Here is a 19076-nt window from a genome sequence, read left to right as displayed (position 1 = left end):
GAGAACGGGGGGAAGCAAGTCAGAATTTCTCCTGCTATCAATGATCAGTCTAGCACACACATAAACTGGTGAAGGCTTGCTAAAAGTTTTCAAAAACATGTCACAGCAAATCCAACCAAAAATCACTTTACAGCACCAGATGAACCACTGCATGGTCAGTGGTTTCAGCTCTAGCCCCACAAAGCTCTTCACTGGCCAGCTGTTCTGGGCAGGGGCTTTAATGCAAGATCCTGCGGGGGGAAATTCATCCTTCTGCAGTCCTGTGACAACTGGGACATTTGTGTTGGAGTCCTCCTTGCCTGGTACCTCTATAAATGAGAGGGAATGAGAGCATGGAGAGTGCTCGACAAGCTTGAAGTAACCCCTCTCTCCTGGGACATCAGCATCTTTCAGCCTAAAGCAGCTTTGGCACCTTTTTCATCCTGGGTGCTGGAGGATAAACCCACTAAATGTGAGGGGAAATTCTTAAGAGCTGATCTGTTGTCAGGGGACAGGAGGAAGCTCCACAGCACTGTGACATGGCAGACCCTTCAGAAAAAGACACTTGGCTGCTTTTGGAAATGTCTCCTGGAACAATGAATATGTGAGATTAGAGTAATGATACACAGTTACATCTCCTCCCACCTTTCTCCACCCCAGATCACAGCAGCTTTTGGTACCACTGGAAAAGGAAGGGCCATGGCAAGTGTCATGCTGTATCCACAACTGTCTCATCAGTGGAACAGCACCTGGGACCACCAAGGGCAGGTCAGAACAAAGGTAGAGGGGAAAGTTCTCAATGGCAGCTGAACTGCTGCTTTCCTTCCAGTGAGTGGGAAATGTTCCCCTTATTAGACACATTGCCTGCTTGGCTTTATTTCACTCTATCTCAGGAAAGTTCTGAATATTCTCCTAATTTTGCCTGGCAGTTGGTGCAGGCCCACGACACCTTCTGAGGACTGAACAGCTGCAGTGACTGTTGACAGCTGATGCTGCCTGGATGGCTTCTTTCATTGACTTTTGTACCAGGTTGCTCTTTTTTAGTGGTGAAAAAGAAGAGATCTTTGCATGCATGGCTACTCATGGTTAGCATGAACAGGAAGGATGCTCTGAAGGGTGACTTACTAGCATGGGGGAATGCTTCCCTTTTGAAGCAAAATATTTTTTTTCACATTGTCAGTGATGAAAGCTTAGCCACACACACTTCTGCTGAAGGTAGCTGCATGCTAGAAAACACCAAGAAATTCCCTCACCCACTCAGCATTACTCATTTTGTTACATAATTCTTCTTTTTTTTTTTCCTTTTTGCTGTGGATTGGGTCAATAAATACAGTGGCCCTTAAAAAACCCAGCTGTCTGTTATGCTTGTTTATAGCAAATGCAATTTTGGTTGTGACTGAGTGGGAAGGCACCATGGGCTACTGGTCCCAGCAAGATGGTATGAATACCTCACCACTGGTTTTATTGCAGCATCTCAGGCTTGTCTTGGCACAGCTCACCTCTGGATATTCAGTCCTACCAGCCTTACAAAGGTCTTCAAAATCCTCTTAGGGCTCCCCAGCTCTTGCTGTCCAGAATGACACAAGTCAGTGGCTGATGTAAGAAGCATATTGTCAAACATGCTACATTGTTTTGAAGTTTTTTTCTAACCCTTTTCTTTCATTTAGTCCTTGCAGATGGGAGAATTTCTTGGTGATATGAGAAGTGAGATGAAATCCCACTGCATCTCTATGTAAAACAAAATCCTGTTACATCTCTCTATTGCTGCTTGAGCCTTTCCCCCACACTGGTACTGCAGCTGGCTGCCTTGAGAAAGGAGGTGGGGGGGGAATTTAAAAAAAGAAAGAAATTACCATTTAGTGGCCTTAAACTGCTACTTAAAGTGCCAAAAGTCAAATCCTGCTGTCCCTGAACTGGGGAGGAGTTCCCCCTCTTTGTTGATGGGGAACAAAGTGTCCAGGCCAGGAGCTGCCTGTTGCACAGGGACACACAGTCCCAGTCCTGCCAATGCAAGGGGCTGCCTGCTGCTACACTGCCCCAGTAGCTGTGAATTATGAGGTTTCCCTCCACAGCTGCAAGGCAATGACTTTTTAAAAGACTTTTTTAAAAGGACAGACAGCAGCATGTAAGGGGATGCAAACAAAATTCCCTGCTGACACAGTAAAGCTTCTTGAGTAACAGCAAATGCTCCACATAAAATGGCAGATGTATTGGGTTCCTGAGGCATCTCTGGGGCAAGGACTTTACTGCCACAGTTACTTCCAAGTCACCACAGCACTGACAGCACCATATGACTGACAGCAGTCCCAGGACACAGCCTCAGTGATGTTTTCCCCAATCCATCTAAACTCCAGCCTGGACCAATATCCATTTAATGTGCAATGTATGACTGAGATCAGTGCCTAGGTAGTCCAGTCATCCCCTGTCTGGGATAGGTGTGTGCTTCCACATCAGGCAGTCAGATAAAGTCCTGTCGTGTAGATTCTGAGAAGGCTTCAAGACTGGTGTTTATTTTTCAGAAGGCAAATGAGGAACACATCATGGAGTACTGGAGAAGCAGCAGGACAGGCTGTCCTCATTAGGCAAAAAAAAGTGTTTGACAGGGAACTCAAGAACATCATTATTGCTGCCCAAGGCTCATTTGGAAATCCATATTAAAAGGGCTCTGCTTGGGACCAATTCTTTCCTCTTCCCTCAAAGGTCCCCTGGAATCATGTTCTCATAATTTTGACACTCGCCAGAGATCAAATAGGATCCTTTTAGCAACTCTCAGTCTATAAATTTACACTTCAAAATACTAACTCACATTTCCAGAGCACAGAAGCTGTTCAAAGAAGGTCACAGATGCCTCCAGTGCCTTGGGGTGAGGATAGTTGCTGGTGCCACTAAAGAGCACGAGCAAAGGATCTGATGTTATACCTGCAGGACTGAGAAAAACTCTTCACCTCGGTGCCCTTCCATGAAGCTCCTCAGAGCTTAAGGGAGAAGAGGTTGTTGGCTCCCTTCACCTCTCTGCATGGGCAGGAGTTTAAAATATAAAGTATCAGTACCAAGTGGATCTGTTCAGGAGAACATCAGAAGTCAGCTTGGGCTCATGTAGCCTAAGCCTATAAGTCCGAAATCTTACCATGGAATCACAGAGTACCAGTCTGGAAGGGACCTCATGTCTCATCTGGTCCAACCTTTCTTGGCAAAAGCATGGTCTAGACAAGATGGCCCAACACCCTGTCCAGCTGATTCTTGAAAGCATCTAGTGCTGGGGAATCCACCACTTGCCTGGGGAGAATATTCCAATGCTTCATTCTTCTCATTGGGAAACATTTCCCTCTTGTGACTGATAGTAATCTTTCCAAGAGTAACCTATATCCATTACCCCTCATGTTTTCCTCCTCTTAAGGAGTTAAGGACTCCTCTAAAAAGGGGGTCTCCATCTTCTTTGTAGCCACTCTGTAAATACTGGGACACAGTGATAAAGTCCTCTCTGAGCCTTCTTTTCTCAAGCTGCTTGTCCACCAGGACCAACCCCGGGTCTGAGTAGATCCCAGTCTGTGATACAGACCTGGATTATGTTTTCCAAGATACAGGATGTTACACTTGTCCTTCATAAGGTTCTTATTCACTTGTTCTTTCAATCTATCCAGCAGGGTGGCTCTCCCTCCCAAAGTGTCCACTTCCTCTCTCAGTTTGGTATCATCACCAAGTTTCATCAGGGTATCCTTGATCTCATAATTCAGATCACTTAGGAGGATATTGAACAGCTTTGGGCCCCATTTTCTCTACCAATGCATTCATGCTCCTTCCTCGTAATCCTGCTCCACAGTATTGGAATGGTGCTCTAACCATTGGCCTGTCAAGTGCAGCTCACTGGCAGCTAGTTTTGTATTCACTCTGGACTAGAACCATCAGTTTGGTCATGTTTCCATTATTGGGTTCTGGGGGGCTTTTTGGTGCACTGAGATACTACAGTCAATGTAATTCTCCAAGTGTCCTTTTCCTTTCACCTTTCTGATTACACACAATATTAGCCATCTTTTCTGCCCTCTCATTAATTCCAGAACAAGACTCTTACTGTACCTCACTGTGTCTTTCTCAGAAAACTTACAGAGTTTCTGAAAGTTCCTCCATTTTTTCCTTCCAGTTCCCACAAGTGCCACTATTTGCTTGTAGAGTTTTTCTCTTGTGATAAAGCAGCAGGAAACCAACAGACCAAAATCAAAGCCTGACTTGGCTTTCCTCTAAAAATGTCATTATGTTTTTCTCCTTACCTTCACTAAGCTAGAGCACTATAAACCTCCTTAAGATCAGCCTATATGTTATGACTGTTCACCTCCAGGGCTTAACAAGTGTGCACCATGGCTGCCCAACACACCAACAGTGACAGAAACTGAGAGTCACTGATGCAAAGCTCTAGAAGACTGCAGGAAAAAGAGAAATTTGATGACAGCCCAAAGTTCTACAATGACTACAAGCTTTTCTCTTCTACTAAATTTTATGTGTTATGTTTAAAGATGATCCAGCAGATACCTGCATAACTCAAACTACTCTCTTGTTCATTGTTCCTGCTATCAGATGTCAGGATACACCACCTTGCTGGAAGATCTTTTGAAACCTTAACTTTGGGCTACACTCCATCAGTAGTCTTATCTAAATAAATAAATAATGCCTCTCTAGATGGGATCTTCATAATCTCTTCCACATCTAGTTATTACTGACAGGTGGAAGGGAAGATATATCATAGCAGAGGTCTTCCTTTTTGTGACTGCTCTGACTCTGCTCCAGGAATGACTGCGTGCCTGCAGGGCCTGGCTAAAGTCATCCCGGAATGGGAAGCTGCTGTTCCATGAAGCTGTAACAATGTGTGACAGACCACGAATATTGATCACCCTGCTTTGAAGGATGGCCAAAAAGCAAAACTGCCAAAAGCATCGTTGACTTGTGAAAATGTGCATTAAAGGCTTATCTTAGGGTTGCACTCAAATGTTTAAAGCTTCCCCTGCAGGTGGTCAGGCTAATCCTCTCCCAAACTGAACCAGTGCACAATCAGCTCCCAGCTCCCTGGGGTACAGCTCATGCAATTGGCCAGGAAACCACTTGGGCCTGTCCCAGCTCATCTGCCCTCTAGGAAGCCAGGGCATGCCCTGTCCCAGCTGGGATGCACAGCTGGCAGCCCTCCTCACTGTGCAGGTTTCACTCAAGGTGATGGAGACACGACCCTATTTATTACCACCTCCCAGGAGAACGTGGTCATTTCACACAACTCCATTTTCAAGTATTTCCTTCAGGCATCATCTTGGCATCTTCTATTGAAATGGGGTTGCTATGTGTCATTCCATCCCTTCTCAAGAAAAGTACCCAGCTGCAACCTAGCACTACTTACAGAAGGCTCCTTCTTGCTTTAATTGCAACCTCTTGTTTAAAATATCCTCTGCCCATCTGCCCTCCCTCCCCTAGCAAGCACACAGGTGGAAATTCTCTTGCTCAGAGGCTCAAAGTACTTCATGAAATATTAAATTAGAATATGGCTGGTTTTAAACAGCTACTAATGCCTTTCTTCTGCAGCCCACAAAGCATTCTTGTAACCAAAGCCACAAAAAAGGAGGTATTTTTAAATGAGCTGTGCGGATTGATTCACCGATTACTGTCTCTTCCTCCCCTTTATTGCTTCCCATCAGAGCTGGCAAATCACTCTCAGAGCACTCACCAAACAATGCTCTCCCTACTCTTACCTCTGCTATTTCCACAGCCTGGTCCCCACACGAGTTATTTTCAGCTAGGTAAATAATCTATTAGCTTCTAATCACACTAATATACATGCTCCAAATTAAAAATGGATTAAACTGTTCGGCTTTCTTGAACAAGCAATCAGCACAGAATCCAGCAATCACCTCCATTCAGTCTTGAAGGGAGGAAGGAAAGCCTGGAGGGACAAATAGGATCCTAATTACCCAGCTTAGTGCTCGAGGCAACCCTGGAGAGGACAAGGAGACTTTGGCCCTCAGTAGAGAGACAGGGGCTTCTCCAATACAGTTTGCATCTACTCTGGCTGGAAATGTAAAGTTTTCTTTTTTAACTGAGGTGCCCACAGCAAGCACTGCAAGTTCCCCAACCCTGCATGAAGTTCAGTGTGTTTCAAGCCACAGAGGCTCCCTGACCGCTGAATCCCCACGCACTGACCTTCCCTCAGAAATTACCTGAGAGGTAGCACTGACAGCATTTTGCAGAGTGCAGTGCATTCAGAGAAAAACAGCTAAGTCAAGGGGGAGTCCCTTCCTCTGCTGCCTGAAGTTTCCAAGCTGTCTTTGGAAATGAATCAAATTCATGTCTTCCATGAAGCAGTCCAAAAGTAGCAGCAGCAGCTTGGCCAGGGAGACACTGATTCTGTTCTTCCTCCAGTTCTCATCTGCCAGAACAGCCTTTATTAGATGTATTCACCATATGCACTTTCTTTCCAAAACAAGAAAATCAGGACAACACTTTTTTTTCTATCACCACAGCCATATATCCAAAGTGCTGTGGAGAATCCCTTTTATTTTTTTTTTTTTTAGCTTGCAGACGTTTTCCTGGAGTACATGGAAGGTATCAGCACATGGCTCATGAGCTCTAACCACGTTATCCTTAGCTATCCAATGTTTTAATTTTTTGCCATGTGCTATTCCTCCTTGGCCTGCCATCTACTGCTCCCCCCATCATTCTTGAAATCACAAGCACATTACATATCCCAAGCATTTAATTTTTACCTGCAATTTTTTGTCCAAGAGATGCACCCGAGGAATTCATTTCACCTAGGACAGTCACAACCAGAATTGCTCTGGGCCTCTTGCTCTTCACTCCATTTTTTTCTCATTAAGAAATTAAGACAGCTGCACTTTATTGCTCATGTTGAAATACAGCAAACGGTTCCCAGAGGAGTAAGATGCCAAATTTTCTCCCATCTACATCCAACCACCATCCTGTGCACCTTCATGTGCAGGTGGGATGAAGGTGTTGAGACCCCCACAGCTCCTTGCCCTGCCTCAGGATCTCTCTGTTACAAACATATTTTACCACCCCTGTGATGGAGGGCAGGTACCTCAATTGACAACAACCAACATTGATGCAGTGCTTTTCACTGGGAGCATCTCAAAGCTGTACCTGGGAAAGTTGTAGCTGCTTCCCCATTTTACTGGGAAAATGAAGCAAACCAGACAGAAATAACTTGCATAATCACACAGCAAATGGTAGGAGATCTGGTAACAGAATCCTAAATGCTGCTCAGTCTGGCATTTTATGGATTTGACAAAGGTGAGGGTCTCAGTATGCCTTCTTGGTAAGTCAAAACCACACGCCCTTTGTTTCAAAAAGGATTATGGAAACTCACAGCCTGTTTTACTGCAACACTGGTGCTCTTGGCACCTTTTCTATGCCATTAATGAAATTTGTGCATTATCAGGGAGGTATAATTCTAAAGGAGAGAAGCCCAGCTAGAAATGTGTGAGATCTCCCAAGGGAAACATTGATTTATGGTGACCAACTCAGGGAAACGAAGGTCAACTCTAAAAGAAAAGAAAATATTGAAAAGTATCTGAGACTCTTTCAGTGACAGCAGAGTCTAGAGTGCATTTCCAATGAATTACTATATTAGTTTAATATCCATAATGTATCCATATACATTTTCCCATTCATCCTCCAGTCTTATTACTGATGGTTAATTTCATACAGCCTTACCCAGCTGAGAGATGACAGAGGCACACTCACACAGCCTCCAAAAAAATGTGCAAAAATATGAACTTTTTGTTTGTTTTTTACCTTTTCTTTCCTTCTTTTGAGACATTGAGGGATTTTATAAGCTGTTTTGCTGGGCAAGTCACATGCTGCAGACTTAACTTGCAAAGACTTCCAAAATGCAATCCTTGGAAAAATACAGAGTGAGCATGCATATAAACAGCCATAATTCTGATACCTTCAACATGTACTTCCTCTAAACACAGGACAGAGTTTTCCCTACTTAGAAACATTCAACTAAGTCCCATCTTGCCTTAAAATGTAAAGGAGAGGATCAGGTAAAATGTTTGCAATTAATAGTAACCTGCACAGGATACAGGTCCACCAATGAACATTGCATTTGGCATAGAAATCAGAAAAAAAAATCCCTTTTGAATGTTTTCAATGGCAGACTTAACATTGTCATGGATCAGTGTTAGTTATCCAAAGCATCCAGTGGTGTACAAGAGCCATAAGGCCACAGAAGATGACAACATCCAACAAAAGGCACATCAAGCTTCAGAGAAAACCACCCCAGTCATAACAGGACAGATACACAGACAGCCAAAATTTACTTAATTGTTAATACAATTAAGTAAATCAGCCACCTTATAACAAGAGCATTTATTAATATAAATACATACTTACAGGAAACAAATTGTTTGCAAGCCACATACTGGCACTTACCCTGACTCAAGAAGTCTGGGATAAATACTAGTTACTTGAAAAAAACAAAAAAAAAAAACCACAAAAAAACCAAAACACAAAACCCCAAAGAAACCCACACACAGAAAACAAAGGTAAAAGGATGTAAGGAGGGGAAGAAATGCAATAAATTGTAACAAAAATCCCATTCGCTGTATTATCTGCTGACAAATTAAATAAAAACTCACTTGCTTCAGGGAAAGAAGGGAAAAAGGAGAATCAGAACTCAGACTATCAAAGGGTCCATATGTAAATGTCATCTCCCAGCTCTAACACTGTGTTGCCAATACCTGTATGAATAATGACCAATCAAGCAAACAACCTAAGAACACTTCACATTTCAAGCAGCTTCAGGGTATTGGTTCTGATCTCTCTACTCATAGTTCAATAAATAACGGAGGATAAAAAGCCTGCACATTCATAATTGTCTCATCTAAAATGGAAACTGGGCTCAGGTCTGGCTGAAAATCCCACTTTTTGAGGCTGCTTGCAAGTGAGTTTTAGTCCCAGTTCACTGCAGATGTGTTTGGCTCACATGAGCAGAACCAAGTCTCCTACAACAGCTCAGTCTTAGGGCTGAGCTATGCAGCTGCTCAATGGCAAAAGGACACATCTTGCTCACACTTCACTAGCGCCCACTCCTAATGTTTACACTAGAAACTACATGGAAAACTACAGGAAGTCACCTGTAGTGACTACAGAAAGTGTGACCTGTAGCTACTCACAAGCTACTCAGTTTTAGTAAAACACAGCTGGCATAATTCACTGGAGCTAAGCACACATTCAAATATATAAAGAAGAGTTTTTTCCTTGGCTGAGGGCAGAATAATAATATTGGACAAAACAGCTAAATGTAGCAGTGAAATAGTTAAGCACAGGAGCTGGGCCACATGGAAAACAAGACCCACATTTAAAGCTCTGCTGGGAACAAAGTTATGAAATTAGCTGTTTCTGTCACGTGCCTTGTGTCTCGAGGGGTATCTACAGAAACACTGCACAGTGCAACATCATCTTCCTCATGCTAATATTTTCTACAGACCATCATCATTTTCCCCCTGCCAATGCAATCTTCTTGAGGAGGTGGAAGGACTCTCATAATTTGCTGGCAAAGCCAAAACCCCTTATCAGGTTATAAGCACATCTAAGGACATGCAAGTTTGACTTCTACTTCCCTCAGCTCCAGGAATCAGATCAAAACTGCCACTTTCCAGAACTCACAACAGTTCCACATAACCCTGGAGGGAATGAGATACACAGTCAGAACAGCAATACAGCACCACGGTTCCAGCACAATTTTTGCATGTGATTTGGTTAAAAATTACCCTTGAAAAGTACTAAGTGGTCAAAAGGAAGATTAAGCAGTAAAGCATTTTTTGATTTAGAAACTGTTGTTTTCCTTTAGGCAGAGGAGAAGCCTTCTCTAAAGCTTATGAGGTTTCCCTAGATCAGAAGGGATTATACTTTAAGCATGTATTCTGTCTCATCAGTGTTGTAGCACATATATTTAAGACACTTCTATGGATAACAGATGGGAGAAAGAAGGTAATCACACTACTAATTCAAGTGTCACAAAGCAGGCTGTATTGAATTTAAAGTCTCTTCATAGAAAGACATGAAGAGGACCGAAACACACATTAATAAAATCCGAGCCATCCCATTTACACTGAAGATGAATTATGTATTATGAAATGTATTTGAACAAAATGCATCTATCACTTTCAGAGCTATCTACAGACACATCTACGTTATTCTAGTGGAGAGTATTACTGATTCGTTGAATGCCCAAGATTCCTTAGGAATCAACTTCCACACATTCCCAATAGTATATAAAATAACAAGTGCTGGGAGAGGAAGGAGAGGGGAAAAAAGACAAGAGTCACAACTCACTGTGCCTGAGCATCTAATTCTGCCTTCATGATAAGTGAAGGCAGTTCAGCCTTCAGCAATGATTGAAATGGCCATGAGATCTGGCTATGATCTGTCTGATTATAATCTCAAGTTGGTGGGCTTTTTGGTTTAGGTTTGGATTTTTGTTTCCAACTGCCCAAATGTCAGAAATGCTCTCTAAACAGAGATAGTGTCAAACCAGAAATGCAGTGAGTTATCTGTGGGAATTTGAACGGGGCATTTCCTCCCTTACACTCTAAGTTTTCTAATGTTTTCCCCTGAGAATCATCTGCCACTTACATCAGCTTCCTCTGACAGACCACTACTGAGAGCCTTGAACACTGGCAGCCTGAAAACTAGGTAAGTGTTACAGCTGGATAAGCCCTAAGTCAGTGTGCTATGGAAAAGAAGGTATTTCAAAATAATAAAAAACATAGGATTCACCACATACCCCATTCAATGATGGGCCAGCAACAATCAGTAAGACATGCAAGATCCTTTTGGGAGACTATCAAGAGGTGCTTGTGCTGAAGATTCTTGAACTCACCTGGAAGCAGTCGCTGAAAAGAAGAGTAGTTTCAAGAAGTTTGTGTGCAAGAGAAAAAAGTAATCAAAACACCAAAATTAGTTAGTCTTGTACTCTTACTGTACCTGCAGGGATACAAACAGCGAGTAGAAACCTTCTGGACACTATCATTGATTTCAAGAAATACAAAAGCAGATGAGGTGTTAACATTTAATTTTATTTATAAAAAAATTGTAGAACGTATTAAATACAAACATTTGGAAAAAGCAATCAAGGCTTCGCTAAGATGCCCAGGAAGAGGAAGACAGAGAATCAAGAAGCTTACCAGATTCAGAATTTTTAAACTAGTGGAATAATTGCTATAATTTTTCACTGACATCTTTATAGGTGATGGCCATTATAGCAACCAAAGTTATTAACCCTTTTTAAAAAACAGATATGATTTGCCATATCTTCCTATTCAACCACAAAATGTAAGGAAGCAACTTTTTCCAGGTTAAAAAACTTAGTAATAAATACTATTAATGCATTTACCCATTACCTACATTCTAAAACACTAGACATTTGCTTATAATCACACATGGATATCAAGTTTAGCCCAAAAAAAATCGATTATACATTTCAAATCTGAATATCCAATAAGGTGTTATAAACTTTATACATTTTCCAGTGAACATCAAAATGAGGACAGTGTTTTGAAGTACAGAAACAAAATAACTGAATGCATCATCTACACTACAAAGGCCAACTACTAAGAGGTGAATTGGGTCTAGTTGTGTTCCAGATAGCTGGAAAGTCCTACAAATTGCCAGTGAAAGGCTGGTTGGAAGACAAATCATGTCACATTCTCAGCCTGCGTTAGCTCCTCTCCCTCTCCAAAAGGCTAAAGGTGAGAACTGCAGCTCTCTCTTCTGCACCCGTGGTAATTAGGAGGCAAACCATCATTCTGCTCTCTACATGGACAAACCAGATTAAAGTTTCCTTAGACTGCTGTTACTCTTGTACTGCTCTTACCTGCAGTATGCAGTACCCAAATACCACTACACAAGATGTTGAAGGTGGAGACTGTAGAAAATACCCCTTCTGCCTTTCAAAAAGAGAGAGGCACTTCCACTCACTGACAATGCAGCATTCCCTCCGTCTTCCCAGCTTACCCTGCATCTGCTTTGGAGCTGCAGCAAAACACACACTGATGTTTGCTATATGGCCTTAAAGCCAAACTCAGTTCCAAAAAAGATCCTGTTCAAGGGACTGACTCTTTGGAGATAACCAAACTATTTAAAAAAACCAGTGCAGATTAATCTTGGACACATGAAAATTAACAGATATCTCCCCTTCTGCCTTGTATGTGTCAGAACACTAAAAGAACTGCTAACTTACCAGCACCCACAGCATTATTACTGATAGAACAAGAGTGCCAGGAGTGTTATAGGATACACAACGTTGGCAGCCAGCTACAGGAAGGACTGGCTGGATACCTGCAAGACCATAGGCAGAATATTTCTGCCAAAGCTGCCCCTTGGGGATGAGCTGACGCTGCCCTACGTATGCTATCATGAGTAGAGGGTTAAACAAATGGACCCACATCCTGAACATGTGTCAGACCCTGTTACCGAGGAAAACATTTCCAATTATTACATCTACCCTCAGAGCACAGAAGGGACTGCCAACATGGACACTGCTGGGCTGGAATTGTTAACCAGACTATTATTTGCAGATCAACATCTTCAGGAACAGCTAAATACCCCTCTTACCAGGCAACCACAGAGCAACTGCTGGATATACCAAACAGGCAGTGGTTCATTTAGCTGCAAGCTTGAAAACAAGGTCAGTTCCAGCACTTTTCCCAAATCCAGCACCCTTACTGCAACAAAGATATGATTATCCTGCTCTCATCGTGCTCAGTATACTTCAAGCACTTAGTGCAATGAGAACCCTGATGCAGGCTTACCTCAGATGAAATGGACAAGTCAGTTCCACCCCATTCCCTTTTTTCCTTTTAGGCAATTATTGATATGCACGACCCATATTTCACAGGCCATAACATATTTTTTTATGATACTTAACAAAAAATATTTAACACCCAGAGTTTACTTGACCCAAAAGTCTTGCTCCCATCCAAAGAATTCACTGCCACCTGCAAGCAGGAAATCACATGTAGAGGAATCTTGTGACTCTCTTCTTGTAGAAGAATGGGAGGCCAGAGTACCAAAGAAAATGAAAGAGACACAATTTGGATACTATTTAGTAGGCTGATTGCTCCTCACTCAGTGCTCAGCTTTTAGCATGATACATACCACACTTGAACAAATGAAGGGTTTGGTTTTAGTTTTCTATCTTGGCTGTTTGGGTGGTACTTTTTATTTTCTAGAATCTTCAAGAAAAGCAGGCCTTCCATCCTCCAAGTCAAAGACAAGAAATCATGATCTTGGCATCAGGGCCACCCCAAATTACACCATCAGAAATCAATACATTGCCCAGCACCCCTACTGACATGTTTGAAGTTACACCCTTACAAGCTGCTTCAGTCAGGCAATGGCTCCATTCCAGAAAAACACAGTGTTAACCAAGAGCGGAGTATGGCCCCTAGTTTCAACCTAGTTTAAAATATATTGTACAAATGAATTCCCATAAATCTGATCACAGCAAAATATATAGTGGTGTTTAAATGGCAGGAAAGTTGAATTCCAACAACTCAATCTTCAAACCAGTGAGAAATATGGGCAATTTTAAAAGAAAACAATACACTTCTCCAATACAGACATTTTGAAATATACGTGCACACGCACTCTCGCACACACACGCACCCACTTACTTCATTCAGTGTTAGATTATGATTACACAAGGCAATTTTCAAGGTTGCATTTACAACCACAATGACAAGAACAGCATTTTTGAGGTAGCTGAAGTCAAAGAGCAAACCACAGCACAAGCAAAGAAACAGGTGCTCGCACTCACACCAAGCCCACTCTTTGGAGACGCGCTATCGTGTGCGCAGGGGCGTGTGCTGAAGAGGCACGTGTTCCGTGGGGAATGGAGTTCAGTGGCTCTGGAGACATGATAAACTATTCCCCAGAAAAGCTGATGCTGGGAGACCAGATGCACACTCAAGGGACCACGGCTTAAATCACTGCACATCAGCTGAGCTGTGGTAACAGCCTGGGTGCTCTTGGTCTGTGGCAGCTCTGCCGACAGCTCAGTCTCACGGGCACTGAAGCAAAGACAACGGTGGCGGTTGAAGGTGTTATTACTCAGAGCTGTCTGTCCCACTTCTCTCCTAGATGCCACTGCTGGAGGAAAGCTACTTGGGCCCCTGTCTGACCTGCTCCAGCTTTCAGCCTGCACTCAAGTTCACACCCACCTCCACACTATTACCTGCCAATGGACTGTGAGCAGGAGCAGCAGAGACACAGACTCGAGTTCCCTTCTTCAGGTGCAGTAACACCTTGGCCACACTAAGAGTGCAGAGATGCCAAACTGCCACAGCTTGAATCACCAGACTTCATCTCTCCAAGCCCTTTGCTAGCCTACAACAAGAGGAGTTGAGCTAACCTCACAGCAAATGCCAGGCAATGTGGGCAGAAGGGGACATAGCTGTGGCTGGCAGACAGACTTGCCTCAGCCACAGTAACTGGATCCTGTCTCTGGGCATAAACAGAGCTTGATCCTGCCCGAATTACCAAACTGTGTGAAACACACTCATACACACACACACTTAATGTCATCAAGAAGCTTTCTATAAATCAACAGTTTGCATGGCTTACTGCTGAAAGTCTTGAAGATGGGATGGAAAACATGGCAAGATGTTTTGCAAAAGTAGAAAGAAAAAAAAATCAACCTCTTGCAACTAGGTCTCTGTTGTGTAGTTGCTGTATGAGAGTGATGGCACAGATGAGAAGTTGTTATTCCACTGCCTTCCTCCAGTAGTCTGATGCAACTCTGCCTGCTCTTTGTATTTGCTCAGAAGATTTTTGGCTTCTTGCAGATCCTGAGAAGAGTTTTCCCCATATTCTTCTTTCAGCCACTGCCTGAACTGGAGAAATTGAAAAGACATATAAAAAATTATGAAACAGTAACATGAAATGGATGGAGAAGTAATTCTTTTTCCTGTCCTACAGAATTTCAATAACCTTTAGGATCATATATAGTTTAAAAAAAAGCACTGCAAATATTGCATGACCTTCAACAGCAGCAGGGAATGCACAGCACAGGAACACATATTTGAAATCACTGAGACCCTTTACATCTCCTGAAATGACACATCTGTGGAACAGCTTGGCTGACTGGACTAACACAGAGTAAGGAACACCTGCTGGGAATGGACATCCTGGACTTAAAATCTCCCTGTTCCTGCTGCATACACAAACAATAAGAGGAATTAGTATGGAAGCCAGTATGATCAGCCAACTTGCCCAAATCACAACAGGCTGCAAGAAGGTTGATGATGAGAAAGTGAACCACTCTTACAGGCTTTTTGTCTTGAGCCTGCAAATACCAGTAGTAAAAAATGTAGTGTGTATATTCCAATAGGTGTCTTCTAGGAAGAAACAGTCTATGAGTTTTACAAGCTATAGAATAGGACCCCATATGTTACTGATATGAATGACTGAATTTGGTACATGGTAACATGTGTACCAGACCCAGCTGATGGTCAGTCCAGCTCTTTATCCTGCTTTGAGAGTAACCAGATATAAATGATAAGGAAAGAATCAAGCAACAGCAGGGCAATAATGCTGGGACCTCTTCCCTGGCCATTTCCTCAGCTTGCAGCAATTTTCAGCTCAGGTGCTTCCAGAGATTGAGGCAGTATCTTTGTGTCTGATAACACAATTCTTTTGTCATGCGATCTCATTTTAAACCCACATTTTTTTTATCACATGATACCTGTATTCCAACAAGCTCCATAAGTGCATATTGTATAAATCCCCCACTCATTTTTCTTGATTTGGACCTGCCAACAGATAACTCTGTCTTATAGGAAAGAGTGGAAATTTCACAAGTTCACTTTTCCTATCCACTCAGCTCTGACAGCAGCTTCTTTGCCTGCTGGAGAATTTGAGTCCATCTGAGGACAATTCGAGCTGAGGAACTGTCCAAGTCCTGACAATTTTGTTGAGCTCACCTGCAGAAGCAGCTAGTAAATGCAGACTCCAACTGTTGTGTCCCAGTGGGGATAATGTTAATTTTTCAAACCTTAACCTTCATAGCTTTGTTCTGTTTGGGGCTCATGAAATAGCTGAATCCATAAAGGTCATTTACTAGGATATTGGGAGACAAGACCTCAACACAGATACCTCCTCCCATTCCTTAAAGAGGTCCTCAGGCAAATCTGAAGCCTCAAGGTACCATCTGGAAGTTTGGAACAGGTGCAAACTATATGGTGACCTTAGTGACTAAACCTCATCCTTTAAGACCAAGCTCTAGAGGACAACATTCCAGAGTGGCCACAGGATACCACCACCCTTTAGTGGAACAGCAAAACACCAAATGCTGCTGAAATCTGAAAAAAGTTCCCGCCCTTGGCAGATGGCATCATTCCACCGAAATCAGGTGTGTAAACAGACACCTGCTGAGGATGTGGTTGCTCTTAAGAGACAGTAAGAAACTACAGCCCAGCCAGTGAATACAGGTGGATACTCTTTTTGCAACCTACTGCCTCCCCCTCAGTGAATAAAGACAGAATGCACAGTCCATGGTGGATGAAAAAAGAGAGACGTTACTGTCTTTATCAGGCTATTTGCATACAGCCTTAATTGTCATTGCTGTTAGACCAAACCAATTAGAGTAGAAATGACTGTAAGGGAGGAAGGAGACAAGTCTGGAAAGTCCCTCTCTGATTTTTGTCTCTTAAAAATCAGTTACTCTACCATTTACACCAGTCACCAGTTCAAAATGATCCAGGAAACATTCAGTTAAATGTAAAAAAAAAAAAAAAAAAAAAAAAAAAAAAAAAAAAAAAAAAAAAAAAAAAAGCAAATATTTACAGTTGCTAACTGCATCAGGCAAAACAAATGGTAATTTCTAAACTCTGAACTTTCTGCAGCAGCATGACAGGGATGGAATAAAAAAAACCAACATCCTTTGTCTTGTGTATTTTGCTTTCCGACTTTGGTTCGCCTCTGTTGTTGTTATTTTTAATAAGCACAACAGGCACAAAAGCCCACACAACAAGAACATGCTGAGCAATGGAAAATGGAAGGGACAGCCACAGTAGGTTGGTAATGTAAGTGGAAGTCACCAATCACCCACAGGGAGCCGGCCTTTTGCGTAGGATGGGGTTTTTTTGGAGTAAGAAACTAATTTTTGTTTTATGAAACCCCTTTAGCAATCCTACCCTTTCATTGATTTTCCTAGTCCTACAAAACCTTCAAAAGGCTAATAAGAAAAAAAGGGTCAGATCTGAGGCTGCCCTAAACATCAGAAAATTTATCCAGTCTTAGCCACACAAGGTGGGAGGGGAGTCACAACACACAAATCAGGAGGACTTAGTTTAACTCCTGGACATGAAAGATTTGTGATGATGATTTCTTTCCTGCTTACTATTCCAAATGAATGTGCTGGGGGGAAACTCACTACTTTTATACAACTGGTAGTTATAGGTTGGCCTTTTACCTATGTTCTGAGAACTCACCCTTTACCTTTTACCCCTCTAAAGATGTTAATCTTCAAGTGTGTCTTAGCTCACAAGAAGCAACCACCAAATTAACAGCACAGTTGGGCATGAGGTGTTCAGATGCTGTGCCTAATCCCTTCTCCCACCCAGCATTCCCGGATACCTTCAGATCGATCTGTATCTCCTTAGCGGAACTGGCTGGGCTAAGAAGCCATTCCCTCAAAGCAAAAATGGGGAGTCAGATAAACCACACAGACCACAAAATAGTGAGAAGTAGCTCATGATCTGACTTGGAGCTGTGTTTCCCATTCTTTGTTGTAGTTCATTTACCTGATCAACATCATGTTTTTCAAATTCCTGCAGCTGTCTCTGGAAGCCCATGTTTGGATTGGCACAGGACCTCGCCGCGCGGACAACAGACAGCGCATCTTCCCAGCCAAAGTCTGTGATGGTCATGATGTAGGCAACCACCAGTGTGACACTCCTGGAGACACCTGCAAGGCTGCATGGAAAAGAGAGTGCAATGCACTGAAGCAGTGCTGCACTTCACCTGTCACAGCTAAAAGCATCACTTCTCAACATCAAAGACTGCTGTGTTGCTTGCCATGAGGAAGAAATATTATAATATTTGAGTTAAATGGTTTTGGTGCTACTTTTTCAAATGCAGCAGAAAAAAAATCTACATGATCAAGAAAGTGGATTTTGAGTGGTAATTCATATGAGGCTGAAAAGGAAGAAATAAGCATAAAGTAGTCACAAAAGCAGGGGACAGTGCACACATTCTAAGTTAGATTTGGATTTTAAAAAGGCAGAAGTAAGTCACCCACTTTCTTTCTTCTGTTTATAAAGATCAGAACAGTAAAATAACACTGTGTCCTCTCCACCATGAAAAAAGGCTGCAATTTCATGGGGTCAGAATGAACTTTAACTGAACTAATAAGAGGTACATATGTCTGGTTGCTTGAGTTCCTCTTTCTGCTATTGACTGCATTGTGCAGCTTAAACTCTCAGGACTCCAGTTTCCCCAGATGAAAAGCTGGGATAGAGTAAGAATCATTCATTATGCCTAGTTGAAAAACACTGGACAAACTCAGAATCATTTCTATTGAGAGAATAAACAGAGTTATATTTAGCACAGTAAAAATATAGTTACCAGACCCTTTCGCCATTTTATGTTTCTGAATACTTCACAAATTTATGGTTTTTTAAATTTTATCAGTATTCAGACTACTTATTCCTGTTTTCCATACACTAAGACTGACCAAATGGCCCATGCATAGCCCTGTCATGAGTCAATAGCAAAGTGAGGATTTATACTCAGGGCCTGTGTACAAGTCCAGTGTTCAAATCATGAGATGACTCTGATTCCAGATATAGACTCAGATTTGTCCTTTGGACATACAGCACAAACACTACAACCAATAGCAGACAGCAAGAAAAAACCCAGGGTGGGATTTCCTTTTCTATTCTTTACAGACCCAGGAGCATCTCTCCAATCAGGGTTTTGCTATTAACAAATGCAACATTTGAATGCTTCAACAGTTTAAAGAAAAGAAAGAGGGGAAAAAAATAAATTTCTGTCCAGACAGATTTTTTTAACAATTCTGAAGTCACCAAAACAGCTGT

General features: G+C 42.3%; 1 protein-coding gene across 1 annotated transcript in view; it reads right to left on the bottom strand.

Moving 5' to 3' along the window:
* Nucleotides 1-11033: 11033 nt before the first annotated feature.
* Nucleotides 11034-19076, bottom strand: part of DUSP22 (dual specificity phosphatase 22) — a 43678-nt gene continuing 35635 nt past the window's right edge. Inside the window, exons 6-7 of the mRNA XM_030237275.2 lie at nucleotides 17781-17952; nucleotides 11034-14870 (exon numbers count right to left, since the gene is read on the bottom strand). Coding sequence (XP_030093135.1) covers nucleotides 14685-14870; nucleotides 17781-17952 — 358 coding nt within the window. The 3' untranslated portion in view covers nucleotides 11034-14684. The remainder of the gene's footprint in view (nucleotides 14871-17780; nucleotides 17953-19076) is intronic.

The sequence above is a fragment of the Serinus canaria genome, chromosome 2 (genome assembly GCF_022539315.1).
Source record: "Serinus canaria isolate serCan28SL12 chromosome 2, serCan2020, whole genome shotgun sequence".
Taxonomy (NCBI): Eukaryota; Metazoa; Chordata; class Aves; order Passeriformes; family Fringillidae; genus Serinus; species Serinus canaria.
This window is presented reverse-complemented; position numbering and strand designations above follow the sequence as displayed.